Here is a 24,413-nt window from a genome sequence, read left to right on the forward strand (position 1 = left end):
GCGGGAGAAAACCAAAGCACTTGGAGGAAACCCATGCAGACACAGGGAGAACGATTGAATATCCATTCAACCCTCCCCCTCAGAAATCGACGTACAAAATTCACACTGAAACCACCCCAGGTCAGAATTGAACCTGGGACTCTGGAGCAGTGAGGCAGCTCTATCAGCCGCAACACTGTGCCACCTCTGTCTTTCTGTTCTCCTGAGCTGCAGTGCTTTACCCTAAAGGGCCTGCCCCAATTCGGCGATTTTTAAGGCGACTGCCGGCGACTGTCAAAGTCATAGCAGATCGCCGAAAAACTTAGAATTCTTTAACCCTACGACAATGTCTACGACTCCCCCTACGACAATTCCCACGACAAGCTACGATAACCTACCACCTCGGCGACGGCAAGCTGCCGACAACCTAGCTGCTGACAACCTCTACAAAGGCAGAGATATCTGTGGAATGAAGTATATAGTTTAGGCCAAGTGTAAGGCAAATTGAGAATAAGATAACTGCAGATGCTGGTACATATCGAAGGTTTTTATTCACAAAATGCTGGAGTAACTCAGCAGGTCAGGCAGCATCTCGGGAGAGAAGGAATGGGTGACGTTTCACCCATTCCTTCTCTCCCGAGATGCTGCCTGACCTGCTGAGTTACTCCAGCATTTTGTGAATAAAAAGGCAAATTGAGAAAGTGGTTTAAAAAGCATATAAGAATCTCCCTTTTCTCCTTAAAGGCCTGTCCCAGTTCGGCGATTTTTAAGGCGACTGCAACTAGGAGGTCCACCTACGACAGGGACTACGATAGGCTACGACAGGGACTACGACGGGGACTACGACAGGCTACGACAACCGACGTCAACCTGACCTCCACCCTCGACAAGCTACGATCCAGTCAGGTCACAACTGTTACAGGTCACCATCTCTGCACTTACTACAACTCCGAACCATGGCAGAATGACATGATCTGAAGACCAGCAGCTCCACAAGCAGAGGTCCACCACTCCAGGAAGAGAGCCCCCAAAAGACCACAACCCAAGCCCCTTTTCAGGGCCACCCACACCCTCCCAGAGGAGTTTCTTTTTTGATGCAGTGCATTGGTTGTGTTGGTTTTGTGTCAATGGTCGAAAGAAATGATAAGAGTTCGCCTTTCAATGCAGTGAATTGCTTGTGTTTGTGTTTGCTTCATTGATCTAAATAAATGAAAAGGGTTCCCTTTTAAATGCAGTGCAACGCCTGTGTCAGTGTTTATTTCATTGGTCAAAATAAATGAAACTACAATTTTCGAAAGAGATGCCATGAGAAAGTACTTAGAAATGCAATAACTTCAGACATAATTTTTTTGTCAAAATGTCCAAAATCAACATTATTCAAACAAACTAAATTCCTATAAAAGGTGGATAACTACAATGCAAAAAAACGTGAAAAAATATAAACTTCAAACAATTACAAAAACTACCAAAAAAGAGATTTTTAACATTAAACAGATTCTTCTATGTAGTAATTTTTAATATGGTCGGTTATACAACGCAACTTGTCTTCTCCTGATCCCGGTACATGTCGCCGGTTGACGTAATGAAATTTATCCGTCGTCAGTACCAGCGACAACATACCTCACCTGGTGACAACCTGCGACAGCGCCCACGACAAGCTATGATCATTGGCATCAAGCCAGCTGTCGCCAAAAATTTCGAACAGAGTGAAATTTCCGCGATGACCCGACAACTGCTACGACTCATTGGAGACTATTCACGACTCTGCTCGCGACACCCCGGGATACTGGAGACTACTCCTGACCATGCCCGTGACAGCCCGCGATACTGGAGACTACTCCTGACCATGCCCGCGACAGCCCGCGATACTGGAGACTACTCACGATTAGGCCCGCGACAGCCCGCAATACTGGAGACTACTCACGACCATGCCCGTGACAACCCCGCGATACTAGAGACTACTCACGACTAGGCCCGCGACACTGGAGATTACTCACGACCATGCCCGCGACAGCCTAGTCGCCGGAAGTTGCCTTAAAAATCGCTGAACTGGGACAGGCTCTTAAGGAGGGAAGACAAATTCTTCTATGCTTTTTAAACCACTTTCTCAATTTGCCTTACACTTGGACTAAACTATATACTTCATTCCACAGATGTCTCTGCCTTTGTAGACCTTTTACAATTAATAGTCATCCTTTACTGAATATCACCTCTTCTCGACCTTCCTGCCAAGAAATTACACTACATATTTCTCAGCATTAAATTCCATCTGCCACAAATGTTCCCATTCCACCAGGCTATATATTGCACCAAAAGCCTATCTATTTTATTATCAACCTGTCAAAAGCAGTGGGAAAGACAGAAGAGGTGTGCACAGCTGGTAGAGCTGCTGCCTCGCAGCACCAGAGACCCAGGTTTGATCCTGAACTCTGCGTGGGGTTTGCATGTTCTCCCTATGACCGAGTGGGCTTCCTGTGGATGCTCCAGTTTCCTCCCACGTCCGAAACTTGCGCACGCTTGTTAGTTAATTGACCTTTATAAAATTGTCGCTCATGTGTAGGGTGGATGGAAAAGTAGGATATCGCAGAATTAGTATGAATGGGTGATCGATGGTCAGCGCGGATTCTGTGAGCTGAAGAGACTGCTTCTCCGCTGTATTTCTACACTAAACTAAAGAATACATACAAGGACCATGGAGCAAGGCGTGGATTGAATTAGAGAATATTTTGTGTCATACATCTTCTGGTGAAAGCCGCTGATTACAACTGTTAGCACATTTCTGGACACTTTTTTGCCCACATCTTTGTCATAGATTGGTTCACTGGGCAGAGATGTCAGGCCCAGTAATGATGCTTCCATTCTGACAAGAACACAGTAGCAGCCAGAAACCTGTAATAATAGGTACGGTACTAATCCATCCCCCTGTCACAATGTTAAAATGTTGGAACAAAGGTTGAGAATGAATAAAGACTGTCTGCACCGGTGAAAATCCATTGTCAGATTCAGCTACAGAGATTCGGAGCACAGAACAGAGCTTGTTTAAAACCTGTTTGTAACATAACATATCTAGTGATTATAGGATTGTCATAGGTTCATGGGAGCAGAATTAGGCCATTTGGCCCATCAAGTCCACTCCACCATTCAATCATGGCTGATTGATCTTTCCCTTCAAACCGCATTCTCCTGCTTTCTCCCCATAACCCCTGACACCCTGACACTATCTCTGCTGGCAGTTCAAGTATCTGTCAATCTGCATCTTAAAAATATACAATAAGGTGGCCTCCACAGCCATCTGTGGCAATGAATTCCACAGATTCACCATACTCTGATTAAAGAAATTCCTCCTCATCTCCTTTCCAAAGGTATGTCCTTTTATTCTGCGGCTATGGCCGATGGTCCTAGATTGTGCCACAAGTGGAAACATCCTCTCCACATCCACTCTTTCCAGACCTTTCACTATTTGGTAAGTTTCAATGAGGTCCCCCACTCATCCTTCAAAACCTCAGCAAGTAGAGTCCCAGTGCTGTCAACCGCTCATCATATGCTAACCCAATCATTACTGGGATCATTCTCGTAAACTTCCTCTGGATCCTTTCCAACGCCAGCACATCCTTCCTCACATGTGGGCGCAAAACTGCTGATTTAAACAAACACTAAAAAGAAACAATGAGCACAAGGTTCCTGTGAAAAGGGGATTCTGGTTCCACAATCCTGTTCAAATTATGTAAAGGTCAAAACAGACCTTTACAGAGTGGTAATTCTTTGCGACGTCAGGCTGTCATTTACTCGTGTTGTGAAATCTGAGAGACTTAGAGTCATGCTACAGGGAAACAGAACCCTTCTGCCCAACTCGTTCGTGCCAACCAAGATTCCCAATCTAAGCTAGTCCGACTTGCCCGCGTGTGGTCCAATCCCGCTAAACTTTTCCCTTCCATGTAGCTGTCCAAGTGCCTTTTAAATGCTACTATAGTATTTGCCTCAACTATCTTTGCTGGCAGTTCATTCCATACACCCACCACCCACTGAATGAAAATGTTGCCCCTCAGGTTCGTAGTAAGTATTTCACCTTTCACCTTAAACCTATATCCTCTGGTTTTTGATCCCCCCACCGTGGGTAAAAGACTCTGCATTCACCCTGTGCATTGCTTTCTCCTCCCGCGTCTTTTCACTGAAGGACAGCTTACAGTAAGGTCCCTTCCTCCAGAGGGTGAAGCAGCACAGCTCAGAACAGAACCACAGAAATAAAATGTAGACATGATCATTCTGCCTCAGGCCTTCATTTCTTCCTTAAATCTTTCTCTTTCAGTCACAAATGTAGTCTGATTCCAGCCCTTCTAGCTATGATCCTGCTTCTGTTACTTTGCTTGGATAGCAGAGCTTTGATTTTTATAGCGGAGAGCTGTGAATTAAGATCCTGCATCAAGATCAGAGCACGTGACTGGGACTTGACAGAACAATAATCTTCGACAAACTTTGGAGACCTATAAACTATCTTTAATCTGACTTTATCAGACTCCAATATTATATGTTGCTCTAAATGTTGTAACCTTTATCCGGGCACTTTGGATTGGTTGATGATATTCACGTATAGTGTTTTCTTTGACTGGATAGCACGCAAACAAAAGTTTTTCACTGTACCTCAGTACACGTCACAATAATAGACAATACACAATAGGTGCAGGAGTAGGCCATTCGGCCCTTCGAGCCAGCACCACCATTCAATGTGATCATGGCTGATCATTCGCAATCAGTACCCCGTTCCTGCCTTCTCCCCATACCCCCTAACTCTGCTACCCTTAAGAGATAGACAATAGACAATAGGTGCAGGAGGAGGCCATTCGGCCCTTTGAGCCAGCACCGCCATTCAATGTGATCATGGCTGATCATTCTCAATCAGTACCCCGTTCCTGCCTTCTCCTCATACCCCCTGGCTCCTCTATCCTTAAGAGCTCTATCTAGCTCTCTCTTGAATGCATTCAGAGAATTGGCCTACACTGCCTTCTGAGGCAGAGAATTCCACAGATTCACAACTCTCTGACTGAAAACGTTTTTCCTCATCTCAGTTCTAAATGGCCTACCCCTTATTCTTAAACTGTGGCACCTTGTTCTGGACTCCCCCAACATTGGGAACATGTTTCCTGCCTCTAACGTGTCCAACCCCTTAATAATCTTATACGTTTCGATAAGATCCCCTCCCATCCTTCTAAATTCCAGTGTATACAAGCCTAGTCGCTCCAGTCTTTCAACATATGACAATCCCGCCATTCCGGGAATTAACCTAGTAAACCTACGCTGCACGCCCTCAATAGCAAGAATATCCTTCCTCAAATTTGGAGACCAAAACTGCACACAGTACTCCAGGTGTGGTCTCACTATGGCCCTGTACAACTGCAGAAGGACCTCTTTGCTCCTATACTCAACTCCCCTTGTATGAAGGCCACCATTCCATTGGCTTTCTTCACTGCCTGCTGTACCTGCATGCTTCCTTTCAGTGACTGATGCACTAGGACACCCAGGTCTCGTTGTACGTCCCCTTTTCCTAACGTGACACCATTCAGATAATACTCTGCCTTCCTATTCTTCCCACCAAAGTGGATAACCTCACACTTATCCATCTATCTAGCTCTCTCTTGAATGCATTCAGAGAATTGGCCAGAGAATAAACTGAACTAAGCAACTCTCTTCACTAAGAGAGGGCTAGCATGTAATGAATATGTCCGCAGCAGTTGGAGCTGGCACGTTTAAATTATTTTTCCCTAAACTAATCATGTATATTTTTGCATCTCATTGAAATAAAATTAAGTAGCATTACTTTGAAATTTTCAATTCAGTATCTGCTGGCTGGGTGGCGATAAATTGAGCCTAAGGACACTTTACGAGCAAGGGTTGTTTGGGATGGGGTGGGTAATGGGAGTTATGCTGATTTTATGCTGTGGTGATTTGAGTGATTCTTGTAAAGTTTTGCTTTAGAGTTGGCACAATTATCTTTGGAGTGATGCATTTAAAAACATTATGATAATACACTTTGCATGCAATAGTTTAATATTGAGATCCTTAAAGCTGAGAGGGAGTCAAATGGCATGGAACAGGTTCTCTTGGCCCACACTGACCATCAACCGCCCACTTGCACTAATTCTACACAAATCTCATTTTTTATTCCTCTCACATTCCTATGAACACCCCCAATTGTACCACTCACCTACATATTGGGGTCATTTGCAGAGGTCACTTAACCTACAAACCCACGCTACTTTGGGATGTGGAGGGAACTCAAAGGAAACCCACCGGGTCACAGGGGAAAGATACAAATGCAGGATGACTGGAGGTCAGGAGTCAAGCCCTAGAGTCTGAGGAAGGGTCTTGACCCGAAACATCACCTAATCCTTTGGATGCTGCCTGACCCGCTGAGTTATTCTAGCATTTTGTGTCTGTCTTCAGTTTCTGGAGCTGTGAGGTCTTCCCAATGTGTCGCCGATGATTACACAACTGTATGAAATGGGCTCTTTCAACCAATGGGTTTGAGAACTGCTGCCATGTGTTCCATTTTCTGGGTACGGATCCTTGATAAAGTACTGTGTTCCTGTGCAAAACTCTCACTGTCAACCAATGGTGGTACAGGTCCTCACACGTAGAGACACACTGACGTCAGAAAACATTTGTCAAGAGTCAGGAGTGTTTACTGTCATATGACCCAAAATAGAATAATGAATAGCTTACTTGCAGCAGCACAATAGGCGAGTAAGCATAGTACTCTGTAAACACCAAAATAAACACCAAAAAAGTTCAAAAAAACAAAAGTGCAAAGCCAAGTCTGTGTTGTTTGGAGCTTAGTTGGAGGTTGTCGTATTTAATAGCCTGATGGTTGTTGGGAAGGAAACTGCTCCTCAATCTGGACGTTAGTTTTCATGCTCCTACATCTTCTTCCTGATGGCAGGAGTGAAGTGAGAGCACGACCAGGCCATCTTTCGCAAGCACTAACAACTGTGGGAATCAAAACTTGCACCCTTCTTCATGTGATCCTGACTCTGTGGTTGGGCATGCAGGCCTGAAGGGATGTTGTAGCTGGGTGCAGACGTTCCAACTTTCCTCACAGCTTTATGTAAAGACCAGAAGGAATTTATCCTAATCAGTGCCAGCATTCAGACAATTACTGCCAAAAGCAAGTTGGCTGCGTTTTCATCTCCTGCTGTGAAAAGAATGTTTTTTTGTACATCTCTCATGTCCCACAAGTAAAATCAAAACTTTACCATCCATGAAAGGCATAACAATGTAGCAAATAACCAAGGATTCCTTTTCCATTATCTTTGATCCTGCACTGTTCATTTTAACATGCATTTGCTGAAATGTTTTTAAATTCTCTCTAATCCCTCTCCACTTTTGCATTATGATGACAAAATTCTGCCTCCAAACTAGTGTTGATTCACTTGAATCCAAAAGTTGACTCCCTCTGGCATTCATTATACGGCCTCAGTCCGTCCAAACTTCCTTGTCGCAAAATTATCCTCCGCCACTCACTTGGATTTTACTCGAGTCATTTCTGATTCTGCCTCCCTCAAGATATATTCTGGGCAGTGGAATTCCTTCTCCCTACTGACACCATTTGTTTGCAGAATGTGCTAGCTCTGCCCTATTTATCCTTCCTGTATAACTAACTAACTGCAAAAACAAGTATCCTTAAAATCTATCCATCGCTATATGTCTTCAGTGGAATCTACAGCAAATTAATCCTCTACTCAAGAAAATAGGAACAAGAGTAGGTCATCAGACCCTTCAAGCCTGCCCAGCAATTCAATTGAAGAACAAGGCTGATCTATGCTGGCCTCAATTCTTCTCTCGTGCCAGTTCCCATAGTTCTCAATTCCTCCATCTTTCAAATGTTTATCTATTTCCACCTTAAAAATATTTAATGATCCAGCCTCCACCAACCTCCAGGGCAGAGAATTCCAGAGATTCACTATTCTCCGAAGAAAGTAATTGCAACGCACTCATTTTGTAAATGACTGGCCAAATGTTATAACTATGTCCCCTTATTCATGACTCTCCCAATGGTGAAAACAGCACAATATCCCCTCTGACAAGCCCCCTTAGGATCTGAGATGTTTGAACCCTCCTTCTTCTAAACTTCAACGAACACAGATCTACAGAAGACCCAGAGGGTTGTGGTAGCTCAGCTGGTCAGGCATCATCTCAAGAGAACATGTATAGGTAACGTTTTGGGTCGGGACCCTTCCTGGGGAATGTAGCTCCAACCTGTCCAGCCTAACCTGGGAATTTTAAGTTCAAGTGAATCAACACGGGATTGGAGGAAGGAATGTAAGGTGGAGAGGAGTGAAAATTCACAATCCCAAATGTGCCAGGCATCAGGCATTCATATATTTTATACAGAGATATGTAATAAACACAAATGTTAGTAAGTGTAGGAAAGAACTGCAGATGCTGGTTTAAATGCTGGGCAGGCTGCATCTCTGGAGAGAAGGAATGGGTGATGTTTTGGGTGGAGACCCTTCTTCAGACTTGTTAGTAAATGTTAGTAAAACTGTTCTTCAGCAACAATAGAATCAACTACGACGCTAAGGTAGTCTTCAGTGAAATAAAATGACTTAGAATGGAGGAGATACGATGTTTATACTCCCAAAGTTGTTAGTGCACGTGACAAATAACTTACATTTCCTGGCAGTAGTACATATCAACATCAAAATGCTTGAAAATATAACAAGTGCAACAAGCCAATTACTGTACTATCTCAACGAACTGTCTTTCTAACACGTTTTTTCAAAAGTTCTTTGCAGCAAGATATACTTTAAGATGCTATAAACTATATGGCTTTCCCAATACCTGTGATGAAGATATTGATTTACGGCACCTAAGTTCCAAATTCCATAAACAGACAATATTTAAACAATGGCTATGGTGTCCCGTTAGTGAGTTTGTAAGCTATTTGTTCAGACCAGGGAAATCTGTTCGGTTGGCAGTGTATGAGGTTAGCTCGTTTGCGCCTCCATAAACATCAGGAATAGCTGTAAAGAGGCGGAAAAATAAGACACGCTTCACAGCTGAACAGTGATCCATGCTGGAGAAGTACACTGCAGCGACCCTGAAGGGAAATAGAATCAATCTCAGCTCTCCGATGACCTAGCAACATTTGCTGCCCGTTACTCAAAGGACAAGAGAGCAGATGGCAGCAAGAAACAACCTTTCCTACAAGTGGCACCAGCATCTTCAAGGGGAGGCTTATGCAAGTGATGGGAGGAGGGAATTGATTAAGCTGCTTTGGAAATATATGTGCTGTTGGATGCGATGGACTTTGTTTGCTTGACCAGAAAACGGACAATTTTGCGGGTCATAAGTTCATAAGTGAGAGGAGCAGAATTAGGCCATTCGGCCCATCAAGTCTACTCCGCCATTCAATCATGGCTGATCTATTTTTCTCTCTCAACCCCATTCTCCTGCTTCCTTCCCAGAACCCATTATGCCCATATTAATTAAGAATCTGTCAATCTCTGCCTTAAAAATATTCTACACAATGAATTCCACAGATTCATCAGCCTCTGACTAAAGAAATCCCTCCTCATCTCCTTTCTAAAGGTATGTCCTTTTATTCTGAGGCTGTGTCCTCTAGTCCTAGGCTCTCCCACGAGTGGAAACATCCTCTCCATGTCCACTCTATCCAGGCCTTTCACTTTTCGGTAAGTTTCAGTCATCCTTCTAAAGTCCAGCGAGTACAGGCCCAGTGCCGTCAAACACTCATCATATGTTAACCCTCTCATTCCTGGGATTATTCTCGTAAACCTCCTCTAGACTCTCTCCAGCGCCAGCACATCCTTCCTCGGATATGGGGCCCAAAAGTGCTCCTAATTGGTCAGAAAAAAAGCCCAAACACAATATAGTTGGATGAAGAAGCTGCTATCACTTCAGCTCTTTAGGCAGTGCTGCAGAAGTTCTGTGCTGGCATGGCTGGTCCTATCTACTAGTTCTGATGGCAGTTACTGTGCTGACTTAAAGAAGCTGATCAGGAAAAAATGCCAAGAACCGCACATGTCTGTCAAGCAAAGGAGAAATACCGAAGTCTCTGGTTCAGCAATGGAAAGAAGCTGGAAAAAAGTTACATACGAAACAATGGGAGGACAACAAAATTATACAAAGATTATACAAGACATTAAATTCTAATAAGAAGTCACTTTTATCTCAAGTCTCTGTAACTGATGTGAAATATAGTTTGGCAGCTCACGGCAATGTTTTTCTTCGAGTTATGAGAAAGCTTAATAAGCAAAACTAACGCCAGAAATTGATGGAAAATATACACATATAGCACCTTCAACTCTGGAAAACATCCCAAGGTATTTCACTGCTGACAAACCCACAGGCAAAACTGGGGGGAGAATGGTAACTACAACATGAGAGATTTGTGGAGAGAATGAAATGGGACCAGTACAAGTGGATGCGTGATGATTAGTTCAGGCCCTGGGGTTCAAAGAGGCTGCTTCCATGCTGTCTGATCAATGACTTGAAAGGTTTTGCAGGTGGGAAGGTAATGCCTTTCACAGAAAATCCCAGAGAGAAATTGAAAACTGTGGGGAGGCTGAAAGACCAAACCCCCCCCCCCCAGTAATAATGGCTACTTATATAAGCACCATAAACGTAACGAAATATCCCAAGAAAGGTCTTGTGCAAAATAGAAAATAGACAATAGACAATAGGCGCAGGAGGAGGCCATTCGGCCCTTCGAGCCAGCACCGCCATTCAATGTGATCATGGCTGATCATTCTCAATCAATACCCCGTTCCTGCCTTCTTCCCACACCCCCTGACTCCGCTATCCTTAAGAGCTCTATCTAGCTCTCTCTTGAATGCATTTAGAGAATTGGCCTCCACTGTCTTCTGAGGCAGAGAATTCCACAGATTCACAACTCTCTGACTGAAAAAGTTTTTCCTCATCTCAGTTCTAAATGGCCTGCCCCTTATTCTTAAACTTCTTAAAATCTAACAGCTGGCCACATTTATTTCCCAAGCAGCTTAATCAACATTACAGCTGTTGACTAGAGGTTTGGTTAGGAAGTATATTGGAATAGGAGAAGGTTACAAAGGTAGGAAGGGAATTGTCTTTGACTGTTTTAAAGAGGAATGATTTTAAATTTAACTCCTGCAATGACACAGCTGCAGCTGGCCAAGGTTGCACTAACAGTCCAGTGAGATAGGATACAGGTTTATAAGGAGCTGGATCTGTTGGTATTTACACTGTTTGGATATCAGCAGACAAGAACAATAAATTCAATCTGCAAGATGTGGAAGCTTGGTATGAGGATATTAGCGGCTGTTGGATGAAGAGCAAGATGCTCTTGTAGAAACAAGGAACTGGAGATGCCAAGACACAAAGTGCTTGATAACTCAGTGGGTCAGGCAACATCCCTGAAGAACATGGATAGGTGACATTTGGGGTTCGGGACCCTTTTTCAGACTGATTGCAGGGGTGGGGGGAAATAAAAGTAGAAGTGAGGAGCGGCAAGACAAAGCAAATTAGATCCTGGGTGAACACAGGTGAAGGGGGGTTTTAATAGCCAGATCGTTGGACAAAGGCCAGAGATGAACAAACACAGGGTGTGAGACAAAAGGATTGGAGAGTTGTGAATTCTGAAGATAGAGGATTGACGAGATGCAAATTATTTAGTAGATGGAGGGGAGAGATTGTTATAGTAGGTGGGGGGGGGGGAGGGAGAGATAAGTGCAAGATAAGCCAGGGCTCAGGGAAAGGGAAAGTAAAGTGGGGGGGGGGGGGGGGGAGGGAGTTATGATGGAGAAAAGGGATGGGGGTGTTTTGTAGAGTTTACTTAAATTTATTCTATATTTTATTTAATCAGTATTAAAATTAATCTGTATTAAAATTAATCATTATTTCTGAGGTGAAGTCTCACCACGGGACTGCTTGTGCTCAATGGCCTATAAATGTATCCCACAAGGTGATATAACCATGCATTTAAATATAGGGAAGATCTAAGCTATAACCTTGGCCCAGGGTCTGCGTGCAACCGATAATAACTGAATTAAACATACCAACCCCGAATTTCCTTTGGCAGGTCATTGAATAATGCCCATCATTGGACTGCCCTTGTCTACTTAAACCTAATAATACTTTGCACTGCATGTTGCAGAAGGTAGACATTGATAACGTCACAGCAAGAGGATAACTGGGCATCCTAGTGAGCGAGAGGACAAATGGGTATCTCTACAACACATCGGAATAAACATAGAAACATAGAAACATAGAAAATAGGTGCAGGAGTAGGCCATTCGGCCCTTCGAGCCTGCACCGCCATTCAATATGATCATGGCTGATCATCCAGCTCAGTAACCTGTACCTGCCTTCTCTCCATACCCCCTGATCCCTTTAGCAAAAAGGGCCACATCTAACTCCCTTTTAAATATAGCCAATGAACTGGCCTCAACTACCTTCTGTGGCAGAGAATTCCACAGACTCACCACTCTCTATGTGAAGAAATGTTTTCTCATCTCGGTCCTAAAAGACTTCCCCCTTAAGCTGTGACCCCTGGTTCTGGACTCCCCCAACATCGGGAACAATCTTCCCGCATCTAGCCTCTCCAACCCCTTAAGAATTTTATATGTTTCTATAAGATCCCCCCTCAGTCTTCTAAATTCCAGCGAGTACAAGCCCAGTCTATCCAGTCTTTCCTCATATGTAAGTCCCGCCATCCCAGGGATCAATCTGGTGAACCTTCTCTGTACTCCCTCTAAGGCAAGAACGTCTTTCCTCAGGTTAGGAGACCAAAACTGCACACAATACTCCAGGTGCGGTCTCACCAAGGCCCTGTACAACTGCAGCAGAACCTCCCTGCTCCTAAACTCAAATCCTCTTGCTATGAATGCCAACATACCATTCGCTTTCTTCACTGCCTGCTGCACCTGCATGCTTGCTTTCAATGACTGGTGCACCATGACACCCAGGTCACGTTGCATCTCCCCTTCTCCCAATCGGTCACCATTCAGGTAATACTCTGCTTTCCTGTTCTTGCCACCAAAGTGGATAACCTCACATTTATCCACATTATATTGCATCTGTCATGCATTTGCCCACTCGCCTAATCTATCCAAGTCACTCTGCAGCCTCCTAGCATCCTCCTCGCAGCTAACACTGCCACCCAGCTTCGTGTCATCCGCAAACTTAGAGATGTTGCATTCAATTCCCTCGTCCAAATCATTAATATACACTGTAAATAACTGGGGTCCCAGCACTGAGCCTTGCGGTACCCCACTAGTCACTGCCTGCCATTCCGAAAAGGACCCGTTTATTCCTACTCTTTGACTAGGATTGTGAAACTAACAGTGGATGAATTAAGGAGGACGTGGGTCAATCAAATTAAATCATGAACAGATACTAAAGAGAGTACAAAATATTGGATTGATATAGTGGCAGAGAATACAGACAGGGGGAAAATAATGCAAAAAATGATGAAATGGCAGGTCTAGGGGAAAGGTGCAGAGTAGAGAGATTTAGGAGCGTAGGAGCATAGTTCCTTGAAAGTGGCGTCACGGGTAGATAATAGGGTGGCCAAGAGGGCTTTTGGTACATTAGCCTTCACCAATCAGAATATAGAAGTTCTATACTGAGTATAGAAGTTGGGATGTTATGTTACAGTTGTTCAAGACATTAGTGAGACAGCATTTGGGGTTTGTGTTCAGTTTTAATCACCTTGCTATCGTAAGAATGTTAAACTGGAAAGTGTGTAGAGAGGATTTTACGAGGATGTTGCCATGGCTGGAGGGCCTGAGCTTTTGGGAGAGGTTGGGTAGGCTAGGACTTATTCCTTGAAGCACAGGAGGATAAGGGGTGATTTTAGAGGTGTGTAATATCATGAGGCGAAGAGATTGCGTAAATGCTGAGATTCTTTAACCTAGAATAGGGGAATCCAGAACTAGGGGATATAAGTGAGAGGGGGAAAATTTAATAGAAACCTGAGGGGCAACTTTTTCCACATAGAGGGTGGTGGGTATAGCGAACGAGCAGCCAGAGGGAGTAGCTGAAGCAGGTACTACAACAACATTTAAAAGGCATTTGGACATGTACATGAACAGGTGTTTAGAATGATACGGGCCTAATGCGGACAGGTGCGACTAGTGTAGGTGGAGCATATTGGTCAGCATGGGCAAGTTGGGATGAAAGACCTGATTCTGTGCCGTATGACTCAATGACAATGACACTATTTAACATTTTTAATGTCTCAAATCTGAATGAAAATAAGTAGGAAAGAGACTCAGTTTCCACTACTAGAGTGGTTGCTGGCAATAAATAATTTATTGGATTGGAATGGATTAATTTGAATTTTCTCAAAAATGTTCAGCTTTTCTCTAACCTGCAAATGCTTCTACCCCAGCCAATAGCGGGCCATTATGGGCTCCACCCACCCTTGGTCATCTGTTTTATTGGGCCTGATTTATTCTGGTCTTTTCTTACCTCCCTTTCCCTAGCCTCTACTTTCAGTCCGAGGAAGGGTCCCGACCCGAAATGTCCACCATCCTTTTTCTCCAGAGATGTTGCCCAACCTGCTGAGTTGCTCCAGCACTTTATGTCTATAATAATAATACAGCCACTTTGTCTGTTCAATGGATGTCAGTAACAAAACAGACAGCAAGGTGTTGTTTGATAGAAATGACAGTGTGAGACAGATAGAAAAAAACACTTCACCGTGGTGGGGCGGCAGAGATTTACATCAGGCCGAGTTGACGGTACCAGTTTAGAAATGAAATGGAAATGCTGCTTTGCTGTTGTTGGAGAGTGAGCAGGCACTTTCAATATGAAATGTGAAACTACATAGAACAGAAACAGACCAATTCCCAGCCACTGGGAACTGCATTTTCACAAACATTGATCTTAGAAACATTGATTGAGTACAAAAACACAAGAGCTAAAATCTTGTATACACTGGAATTTAGAAGGATGAGAGGGGATCTTATCGAAACGTATAAGATTATTAAGGGGTTGGACACGTTAGAGGCAGGAAACATGTTCCCAATGTTGGGAGAGTCCAGAACCAGGGGCCACAGTTTAAGAATAAGGGGTAGGCCATTTAGAACTGAGATGAGGAAAAACTTTTTCAGTCAGAGAGTTGTGAATCTGTGGAATTCTCTGCCTCAGAAGGCAGTGGAGGCCAATTCTCTGAATACATTCAAGAGAGAGCTAGGTAGAGCTCTTAAGGATAGCGGAGTCAGGGGGTATGGGGAGAAGGCAGGAACGGGGTGCTGATTGAGAATGATCAGCCATGATCACATTGAATGGTGGTGCTGGCTCGAAGGGCCGAATGGCCTACTCCTGCACCTATTGTCTATTGTCTATTGTCTATAGAAGGTAAAATGGAAGCTGCCACAGCATATTATGATTCACATAATAAGTGAAGCAGTTCCCACAGCACCAAGGCAAGAGGAGAAAACCTTTATCACATTTAAATGCATCACTGGTTCTTGTTAATGAATTAATTCTTCAAACTGTGACACAATGACTTGCCTGCTGCCCTGAGGCCAGGGTTCAAGTTATAATTAGCTTTGTTAAAACTGGAGTCTTCCTCCACCGCTCATACCATCTCAAGAACACGACGCCGACTCAAGAAGAGCTGTTCCCTGTTGTCTTTCGCTGGAGGTGATAGGTGAACTATATGTTGAGGTGGCACAGGGTGCGAACCTCATAAATAGCAACTACATCTGTTTCGATCATGAACTGTGCAGCATTTCAGGCAAATTAGCAGAAAATTCTGGTAGTGTTCGCTTTGTTTGCAGTGTTTAGACAAGGCCGACTGTGCTGAAATGCAGCACAGGTGAAACCAGGTACAAATCCTCCCTCCGGCAAGGTCAGAAGTGAAATGAATTTGCAACTAGTGCAACTACTTTTAAGTGGATACAATTAAACACCACAAACTTGATCATAATTCAACATTAAGCTGAAAGGCCATTAGTGAAAGATGGAAATATAACTGTGGTTTGGGTTTACCAGAAATAACTCATTTATCTTTTTTCCCCCAGTAACAATATAAATCTGGAGTGTTGCTACGACAACCATGCACAATATATCGGTCAAAAACAGGTCGGAAGGAAGTCATAAAGTGAATTACAGCTCAGAATCAGCAAAATGAATCTGTGTTATAGTTTTCTGGGGCAACAGTCTGGATCATCAATAAAACAAGACAAATATGTCATTACGGTTTTATTGGTACAGTGAAGAGTAGTATCTACACTGTGCCTCACAACTATTTTTGCTCCAAACTTCTCCGAATCTGTATCCGCTCATTGTTATTGCTTCCTCTTCCCTTTGCTCTTGTAGCTACAGGAAGCACATCTAGTTTTAGCCAGCCACAGTGGTGACAGTGTCATTGTACGATAGGGAGAGGTTTAGTCGGCTAGGACTCTATTCCTTGGAGCGCAGGAGGACAAGGGGTGATCTTAAAGAGGTGTACAAAATCATGTGAGGAGTAGATCAGGTAGACGCACAGAATCTCTTGCTCAGAGTAGGGGAATTGAGAACCAGAGGACATAGGTATGTGAAGGGGAAAGATTTAATAGGAACCTGAGGAATAACGTTTTCACACAAAGAGTGGTGGGTGTATGGAATGAGCTGCTGGTGAAGATGGAGGAGAGGTACTACTGCACCATTTAAGAAACATTTAGACAGGTACATGTATAGGACAAGTTTAGAGGGATTTGGGCCAAATGTAGGCATGTGGGACAAGTGTAGATGGGACATGTTGGGACATGTTGGGCGTTAATGACTTAGACGAAGGGATTAAAAGTACCATTAGCAAATTTGCAGATGATACTAAGTTGGGGGGTAGTGTGAATTGTGAGGAAGATGCAATAAGGCTGCAGGGTGACTTGGACAGGTTGTGTGAGTGGGCGGATACATGGCAGATGCAGTTTAATGTAGATAAGTGTGAGGTTATTCACTTTGGAAGTAAGAATAGAAAGGCAGATTATTATCTGAATGGTGTCAAGTTAGGAGGAGGGGGAGTTCAACGAGATCTGGGTGTCCTAGTGCATCAGTCAATGAAAGGAAGCATGCAGGTACAGCAGGCAGTGAAGAAAGCCAATGGAATGTTGGCCTTCGTAACAAGAGGAGTTGAGTATAGGAGCAAAGAGGTCCTTCTACAGTTGTACCGGGCCCTGGTGAGACCGCACCTGGAGTACTGTGTGCAGTTTTGGTCTCCAAATTTGAGGAAGGATATTCTTGCTATGGAGGGCGTGCAGCGTAGGTTCACTAGGTTAATTCCCGGAATGGCGGGACTGTCGTATGTTGAAAGGCTGGAGCGATTGGGCTTGTATACACTGGAATTTAGAAGGATGAGGGGGGATCTTATTGAAACATATAAGATAATTAGGGGATTGGACACATTAGAGGCAGATAACATGTTCCCAATGTTGGGGGAGTCCAGAACAAGGGGCCACAGTTTAAGAATAAGGGGTAGGCCATTTAGAACGGAGATGAGGAAGAACTTTTTCAGTCAGAGGGTGGTGAAGGTGTGGAATTCTCTGCCTCAGAAGGCAGTGGAGGCCAGTTCGTTGGATGCTTTCAAGAGAGAGCTGGATAGAGCTCTTAAGGATAGCGGAGTGAGGGGGTATGGGGAGAAGGCAGGAACGGGGTACTGATTGAGAGTGATCAGCCATGATCGCATTGAATGGCGGTGCTGGCTCGAAGGGCTGAATGGCCTACTCCTGCACCTATTGTCTATTGTCTATTGTCTATTGTCTATTGTCTATTGTTGGGCCGATGGGCCTGTCATGCTATAAGTCTCTGTGACTCTACCCCGCAAACAACAATGTGGGAGAACAGGGGAAAGGAACACGAAAGGGAAAGATGATTGTGTGGGGGTAGAAAGCGATCTATAGCGGAGGAGAAAGAGATGGCCTGAGGAGGAAAGAGGATCGAGTGAGGGAGAAAGAAAATTCAATGGCAGTAGAAAGTATGGAACTGGGGGAGAAGGATAATTGAATGGGGAGAAGGAGGGTTGAGTGGTGGGGTTGAAGGTTCGAGTGGGAAGGGAAAAAGATCAAATGTGGGTGAAAAAATATTAAGCAGAGGGGAGAAAGGGGATCAAGTGGGGAGGAGGAAAATAATTTAGTGGAGGGGGATAGAATGAAAGAGGTAAATCTCTGTACCAGGGAACCTATTCCACCCACTTCATTCTCTTTGCAGCTCAACTCTGCTGAGTGCTGGCCAATTAACCTTTGAATTCGGTTGCCAGGAACCAAGTTTGTTGGCTAAATGTTGTTGGCTTGCAATGAAGTTGGCGTGTTGAAAACATGAAAGGTGGCCTTCGTCCAGAGCTATTGCTTCAACTCTTTTGTTCAACGAAAGACTTTATTACAAGAATCGTCTGATTCTGCCTCCCAATGTGTTATATCTGTAGTACATTGTCACTTAAATACACATCAAAGGTTACTTCCTACCTGCTTTGTCCTCATCTTTGCTTCATCAGAAAGATTATTGTAGGTGTAGTGAGCTTGAGTGATTCCACAGAAGAGAACGGCAACAATTCCTGTAATATGGAAAAAATATTGTCCGTCTTTAGTGAATTATTTTATTTCATGACTCTGAAATGCTTGAGTTAAAACACGAATCAGGGCCACTTAAGAAGGCAGAATATTTAGGAAGGAACTGCAGAGGCTGGTTTACACCAAAGATAGACACAAAATGCTGGAGTAACTCAGTGGGTCAGGCAGAATCCCTGGAGAAAACGATTAGGTGATGTTTCAAGCCTGAGGAAGGGGCTCGACCTGAAATGTCACCTATTCCCTTTCTCCAGAGATCATGCCTGACCCCCTGAGATACTCCAGCATTGTGTGTCTATCCCCTGAAGAAGAAATTGAGGTTGAACATTGCCCAAAGGGCTTTAATTTGAGTTTTTTTAAATTCTAGGATTCCCAAGGAACACTTTAGAGAAATTTACAGCTATGATTTGGCAGGACAATACTGCTAACTGCATTGGTAAATGCCTGTAACAATGTCTAGAAGCCCAGTGATTATTACCTCTTTATAGACCTGTGCATAATGATCAGCTGTTGGCTGTGCCTGAGGTAGTTCCAGATAGATTTGTCCATTGCCACAGCTTTGATTGAGCCAATTTAATTCCTTTACTTATTATTCTGGCACGCGATGTACATGGAGTTGTTGCATCAGTTGTCTCTTACAAATCCTAAAATACACCAGTGATGTTTGCAGGCTTCCAATCCTGAAACAGGAACACAACAACATAGGAACTGGGCTTCAGGAAACACAAAGTTTAACTTTATTTCCTAATGGATTACACCAGAACTGGTCAGTTCTGATACAAACTGGAAATAGAATCAAGTTTATCGTGGCATCATGTTTAGTACAGTCATTGTACAGCCTATCAACAGGCCCTTCAGCCCACAACGACTGTACCAAACATGATGCCAAGATAAACTAATCTCATCTTCTTGCTCATGATTGATATCCCTCAATTCTCTATGTATCCATGTGAAGGAATACAGCTAACTACATTGGCAAATGCCTGTAACTACTGAAGTGGTGGCAATCCAAAACTGTTGAATTTGGTGTCACATGCTAAAGGTTCTAACATGCTTAGGTGGAAGATGGGATGCCGTTCCTTGAATTTAAGTTGGACCTTGTTGGAACAATGTAAGATGCCAACGTTAGAGATGTCAGTGGAAATGTGTGGACAACTGATGTAACAGGCAGGCATAGTTATCCTTGCCAATGCAGAGATGTTCTGCAAAACAGTCACCCAAGTTGGGCTTGGTTTCTCCAATGCATAAAAGCATGAATGACGTACACTAATGCTTTATTTGGAAGGAGTGTGTGGGTGCCTGGATGGTGGGCAATCTTCTCTGTGGATCATCAGCTTGTCGTGGTGGGGAAGCTTGTGTGGTCCTGAGATCCTGAGAGCGATGCCGATGGGGGCTATGCTCCTGGTAGGGTTACCCATGGAGATAAGGTCGAGGGGGAGGTCCCTGATGAAGAGCAATCCAACCAAGACCTCAACGGTGGAACAGGTGGAGGATGATGGCCGACTTTAGTGGAGCATCACAACGGCTGGGAAGGCGGATGAAGGCTGTAGCAGAAAAGAGTCCCTGGTCTTCTTGGACTCCATGCCACTGGATCCTGACCCAGATCTGTCAAGGACCATGTGGTGGCTGTCTGTGCACCAGTCTCCCCACGTTAAACAAAGCCACGCACAGGCGTCCTTTGGAAAGGCCAGTCATACTTGCTGAGAGTGACCGACGATGATGGATGGTGGGAAGGGAGGAAGTAAAAGATCAAGTGGTGAGTTCCTGCTATTGTGTGGGGTGTGGTGCGACAAGGAAAGTGAGCAGTGTTGGAGATGGAAGAGTGAAACAGAAATTAATGGTGGGAACAGACCCTTTAGAATGCTAGAAGGGAGGAGAGAGGAAGAATAATTTGGTGCAGATAATGTTGAAGATGACAAAAAAACAGAGATTAATGCATTGAATGTGGAGTTTAGTGAGTTTGAAAGGTGGGGATAAGGGAAATCCTGTCCATTGTGTTAGACAAGACGAGAAAATGATAAGGGCAGAAGTGTAGGAAATGGAACATGAGTATTTAATTTCATTGAGTAAAGACAAACAGCATGGAAATAGAGTTTGCACTGACCAGCGATCACCATTACACTAGCACAATCCTACACACTTAGGAACAATTTACAGGTGCTCCCCGACTAATGATGCTTCGATGTATGATATTTTGACTTTACAATGATGCAAACGCTAGGCAACGGCAGCTTGCTTCCGGCCACGTGATCAGGTGTATTTAAATGCATTTCGACGTATGATATTTTCGGTTTCCGATGGGTTTATTAGAACGTAACCCCATCGTAAGTTGAGGAGCACCTGTACAATTTTTACCAAAGCCAATTAACCTACAAACTTGTGCGTCTTTGGAATGTGGGGGGAAACTGGAGCTTCCGGGATAAACCCACGCAGTCACGTGGAGAACATGTACAGACAGCACCTGCAGTCAGTGTTGAACCCGGCTCTCTGGCGCGCTGTAAGGCAGCAACTCTACCACTGCACCACCGTGCCGTTCGAAAAATATGGAACACTTCATGAATTTGCATGCCATCCTTGCTCAGGGGCCATGCTAATCTTCTCAGTATCGCTACAATGATTTTTTTTCCGAATCGAGCACATATGTGGGGTGGTTGGAAGCTCTGGCAACTGTGGTGGAGGGCAGTGCATTCTTTGTAGACAAAACATGCCAGTGCACACATAACAGTTCACCTGACTCTATTGGCCGCACTTCATCAATCAAATGTTTAACTTGTTTGAAGTGCCGGTATACCGTATCAACTCTTACCATTACAAAACAAGCAATGGTGTAGGGAACGCACCCAGTCTTTTGTGAGATGCTACAATGAATAAAAGGTTGCAGTGCTTGGAGAAATCCTAACTTCAGACAATTCGAAGCTGTGTCCTTGGACACACAGAAGAGTACCATAAGTTTTCCAGGAATCTGCGAGAAAATTGCAATCATTTTACTTCATTTAGGAAGTTCATAAGTTCTAGGAACAGAATTAGGCCATTCGGCCCATCAAGTCTATTTGGCTTGTTGGCTTTCAGTCAGGCAATTGAGTTCAGGAATTGGAATGTTATGTTGCAGTTGTACAAAACATTGGTGAGTTCGTACTTCGAATAATTGGTTTCCTTTCGGTAACCTTGCCATAGGAAAGGTGTCATTAAGCTGGAAGATCGGCAAGAACGTTGTCATGGCTCAAGGGTCCGAGTTATAGAGAGAGGTAGGGCAGGCTCTGAATTTATTCCATGGAACATAGGGGACTGAGGAGCGATCTTACAAAGGTGTATAAAAACATGAGCAGCATAGATAAGATGAATGCATTTATTCACAAAATGCTGGAGTAACTCAGCAGGTCAGGCAGCATCTCAGGAGAGAAGGAATGGGTGATATTTCAGGTCGAGACCCTTCTTCAGATGAATGCACATCTTTTTCCCAGGGAAGGGGAATCAAAAACTAGAGGGCACAGGTTTAAGGTGAGAGAGGAAAAATTTAAAAGGTACTTGAGGGACAACTTCCTCACACAGAGGGCAAGGCGTACATGGGAATAAGCTTGCAGAGGAAGTGGTAGGGACAGTTACAATAACAACATATAAAAAACAATTGGATAGATACACAGATAGGAAAGGTTTGGAAGGATATGGGCCAACGCGGGAAAATTAGACTAGTTGAGATGAGCGTCTAGGTTGGAATGGACGAGTTGGGCCAAAGAGCCTGTTTCCACACTATATTTCTCTATGACTATTTTTCAGATTAAATTACACCATGGCAATGTAAATCGCCCATCCCCACAGTCATAACATTTATCTTGAACAGTAATATTTGGAACAAACTACCCAAGTCACTGCAGCAAAGCAAACAATTAAAAACAAGCACAATATTGACAATTTATTTTGAAGCACGGCCTGTAACTGTAAACTGTTTTGCATTTCAGATAATTTGGCCTTGCCCGAGTCATACTGATCTCACCCACTCACAGATGGATTCATGTGTTTGGGCCGCAGAATAATGAGCATTAATATGATGAGCAGTCTTTGAGGTATTTTCTGCAGCTGGCATCACTAACATTCATGGCCATTACCCAGCCAAAGTTGTGGCTGGCTGCTGGATTGTGGCAGTGTTTTCCAACTCGAAACCGAATAAATCAAAAACATTGAATATGCTGATTTTGATATGGAATTCTGTGATGGAGATTTGGCACAGGATTTTCTCTCACCATGATCCCAATACAAACTCTAACCAAAAGAACATGCAGATCGTTTGGCAGGTGGTGCCCACGAGATGAATCCATTACCATAAGACCATAAGGCATAGGAGCAGAATTAGGCCATTCAGCCCATCAAATCTACTCCGCCATTCAATCAAGGCTAATCTATTTTTCCCTCTCAACCCCTTTCTCCTGCCTTCTCCCCATAACCTTTGATGCCCATCCTAATCATGGACCTATCAATCTCCTTAAAAATACTCAATGTCTTAGCCTCCACAGCCATCTGTGGCAATGAATTCCAAAGATTCACCACCCTTAGGCAATAGAAATTCCTCCTCATCTCCATTTTGAAGGTGCGTCCTGTAATTCTGAGACTGACCTCTGGTTCTAAAATCTCCCATTACTGGAAACATCGTTACCATGTCCACGCTATCTAGGCCAATAGCAAATACAAAGACCAAGGAAACCAAGAAGAACAAAAGCAAGTTGTTTTGGGAAACACGCCAAGATAAGGTACCATCTGAAGGAGCTTTGCAGATTATCCATATGCCACAGTTTCATCTCAACCCATTGCGTGCAAAGATGTCAAGAAATCACTGGTTTTTAAGATTTCTATGCATGGTGATGCTGCAAAAAGGCACATCACACTGGCATTAGCCCTCAGCGTTCATTGAGAAAGGCGAGGTCACAAAACAATCTTCCAGCCCAAGCACATTCACTGATCCATAGAGAAGCTGGTTATATAGTGAGGGCTACCAAAAACCAGACACTATCTTACGCAATAAGCGACTTACACAAATTTGAACTTACGTAAACAATTCTGTACTCAGTCCCTAGTGCAAGTAAGGCAGTTTGTCATTTCCACAAAGCTGTACGATCACTCAAGTTTACAATGGAAACAAGCCAGCAATGGCGCCGATGCTTACCAGAAGGCCACGCACTGCAGAAAGTGCCCTGGATGCAGCCGCGACAATTAATGCTCTCGGTGAGTTATTTCGGGCAACGGATGGGGTTCGTGATTCCGACATATGTAAAGTCTTACGTACGCAAGGGTTTACGGACTGTAACTCTTACATAAGTCAGGGAATGCTTGTGTGTACTTTTAAATAGCTTCACGTCACTTTTATTTTTGCAGGGCAATGCTGGTGTCTAATAGGTGAGTGGACATTTAAAAATGAGCAGCATCATTTTAAAGCTCTTATGCTGATGAAGACCTCTCGCCTCCTGCAGTACAGCTTGTCCAAATATATCAACTCTCCTTTGAGAGGATGGTGCCAATACATGGAGAAAGCTGCACCTTATTAATTGTCCACATCATGGTAGCCACATCACAAGGAAAAAATGCTCCATTCTTGCATTCTGCATACATAGAACAAGGAGGTGCCAGTCACAGGTTATAATCTTCACATAATCAGTGCAAAGTGAGTTTTACACCTCACCTTTGGCAGTAAGACAATTCATTGCATTCAACTGGTCAGCTATAACTCTGCTAGACCTTGGACGATTCAGTGTTGGTCTCCCATATCCCAACTGCTTCCCTGGGCGCACGGGGCGAGACTAGACAGAAACGCTGCACCAAGTAAAAATAAATGACTTTCCAGCGAAGGAGCTGGAATGTCAGGACCATGTGCCTTGGTCTGACAGTCTGAAGAAGGGTCTCGAC

General features: G+C 43.8%; 1 protein-coding gene and 1 non-coding gene across 2 annotated transcripts in view; both read right to left on the reverse strand.

Moving 5' to 3' along the window:
* LOC144599474 (sodium/hydrogen exchanger 9-like) overlaps positions 1-24,413 on the reverse strand; it is a 411,061-nt gene that overhangs the window by 203,899 nt on the left and 182,749 nt on the right. The window contains exon 9 of the mRNA XM_078410426.1: positions 18,420-18,508. Within this exon, the coding sequence (XP_078266552.1) occupies positions 18,420-18,508 (89 nt within the window). The remainder of the gene's footprint in view (positions 1-18,419; positions 18,509-24,413) is intronic.
* LOC144599725 (U6 spliceosomal RNA) lies at positions 21,059-21,167 on the reverse strand. The gene has a single exon (XR_013548025.1). It is a non-coding gene; the product is annotated as a U6 spliceosomal RNA (small nuclear RNA).

Source organism: Rhinoraja longicauda, chromosome 13, assembly GCF_053455715.1.
Source record: "Rhinoraja longicauda isolate Sanriku21f chromosome 13, sRhiLon1.1, whole genome shotgun sequence".
NCBI classification, from domain to species: Eukaryota; Metazoa; Chordata; class Chondrichthyes; order Rajiformes; family Arhynchobatidae; genus Rhinoraja; species Rhinoraja longicauda.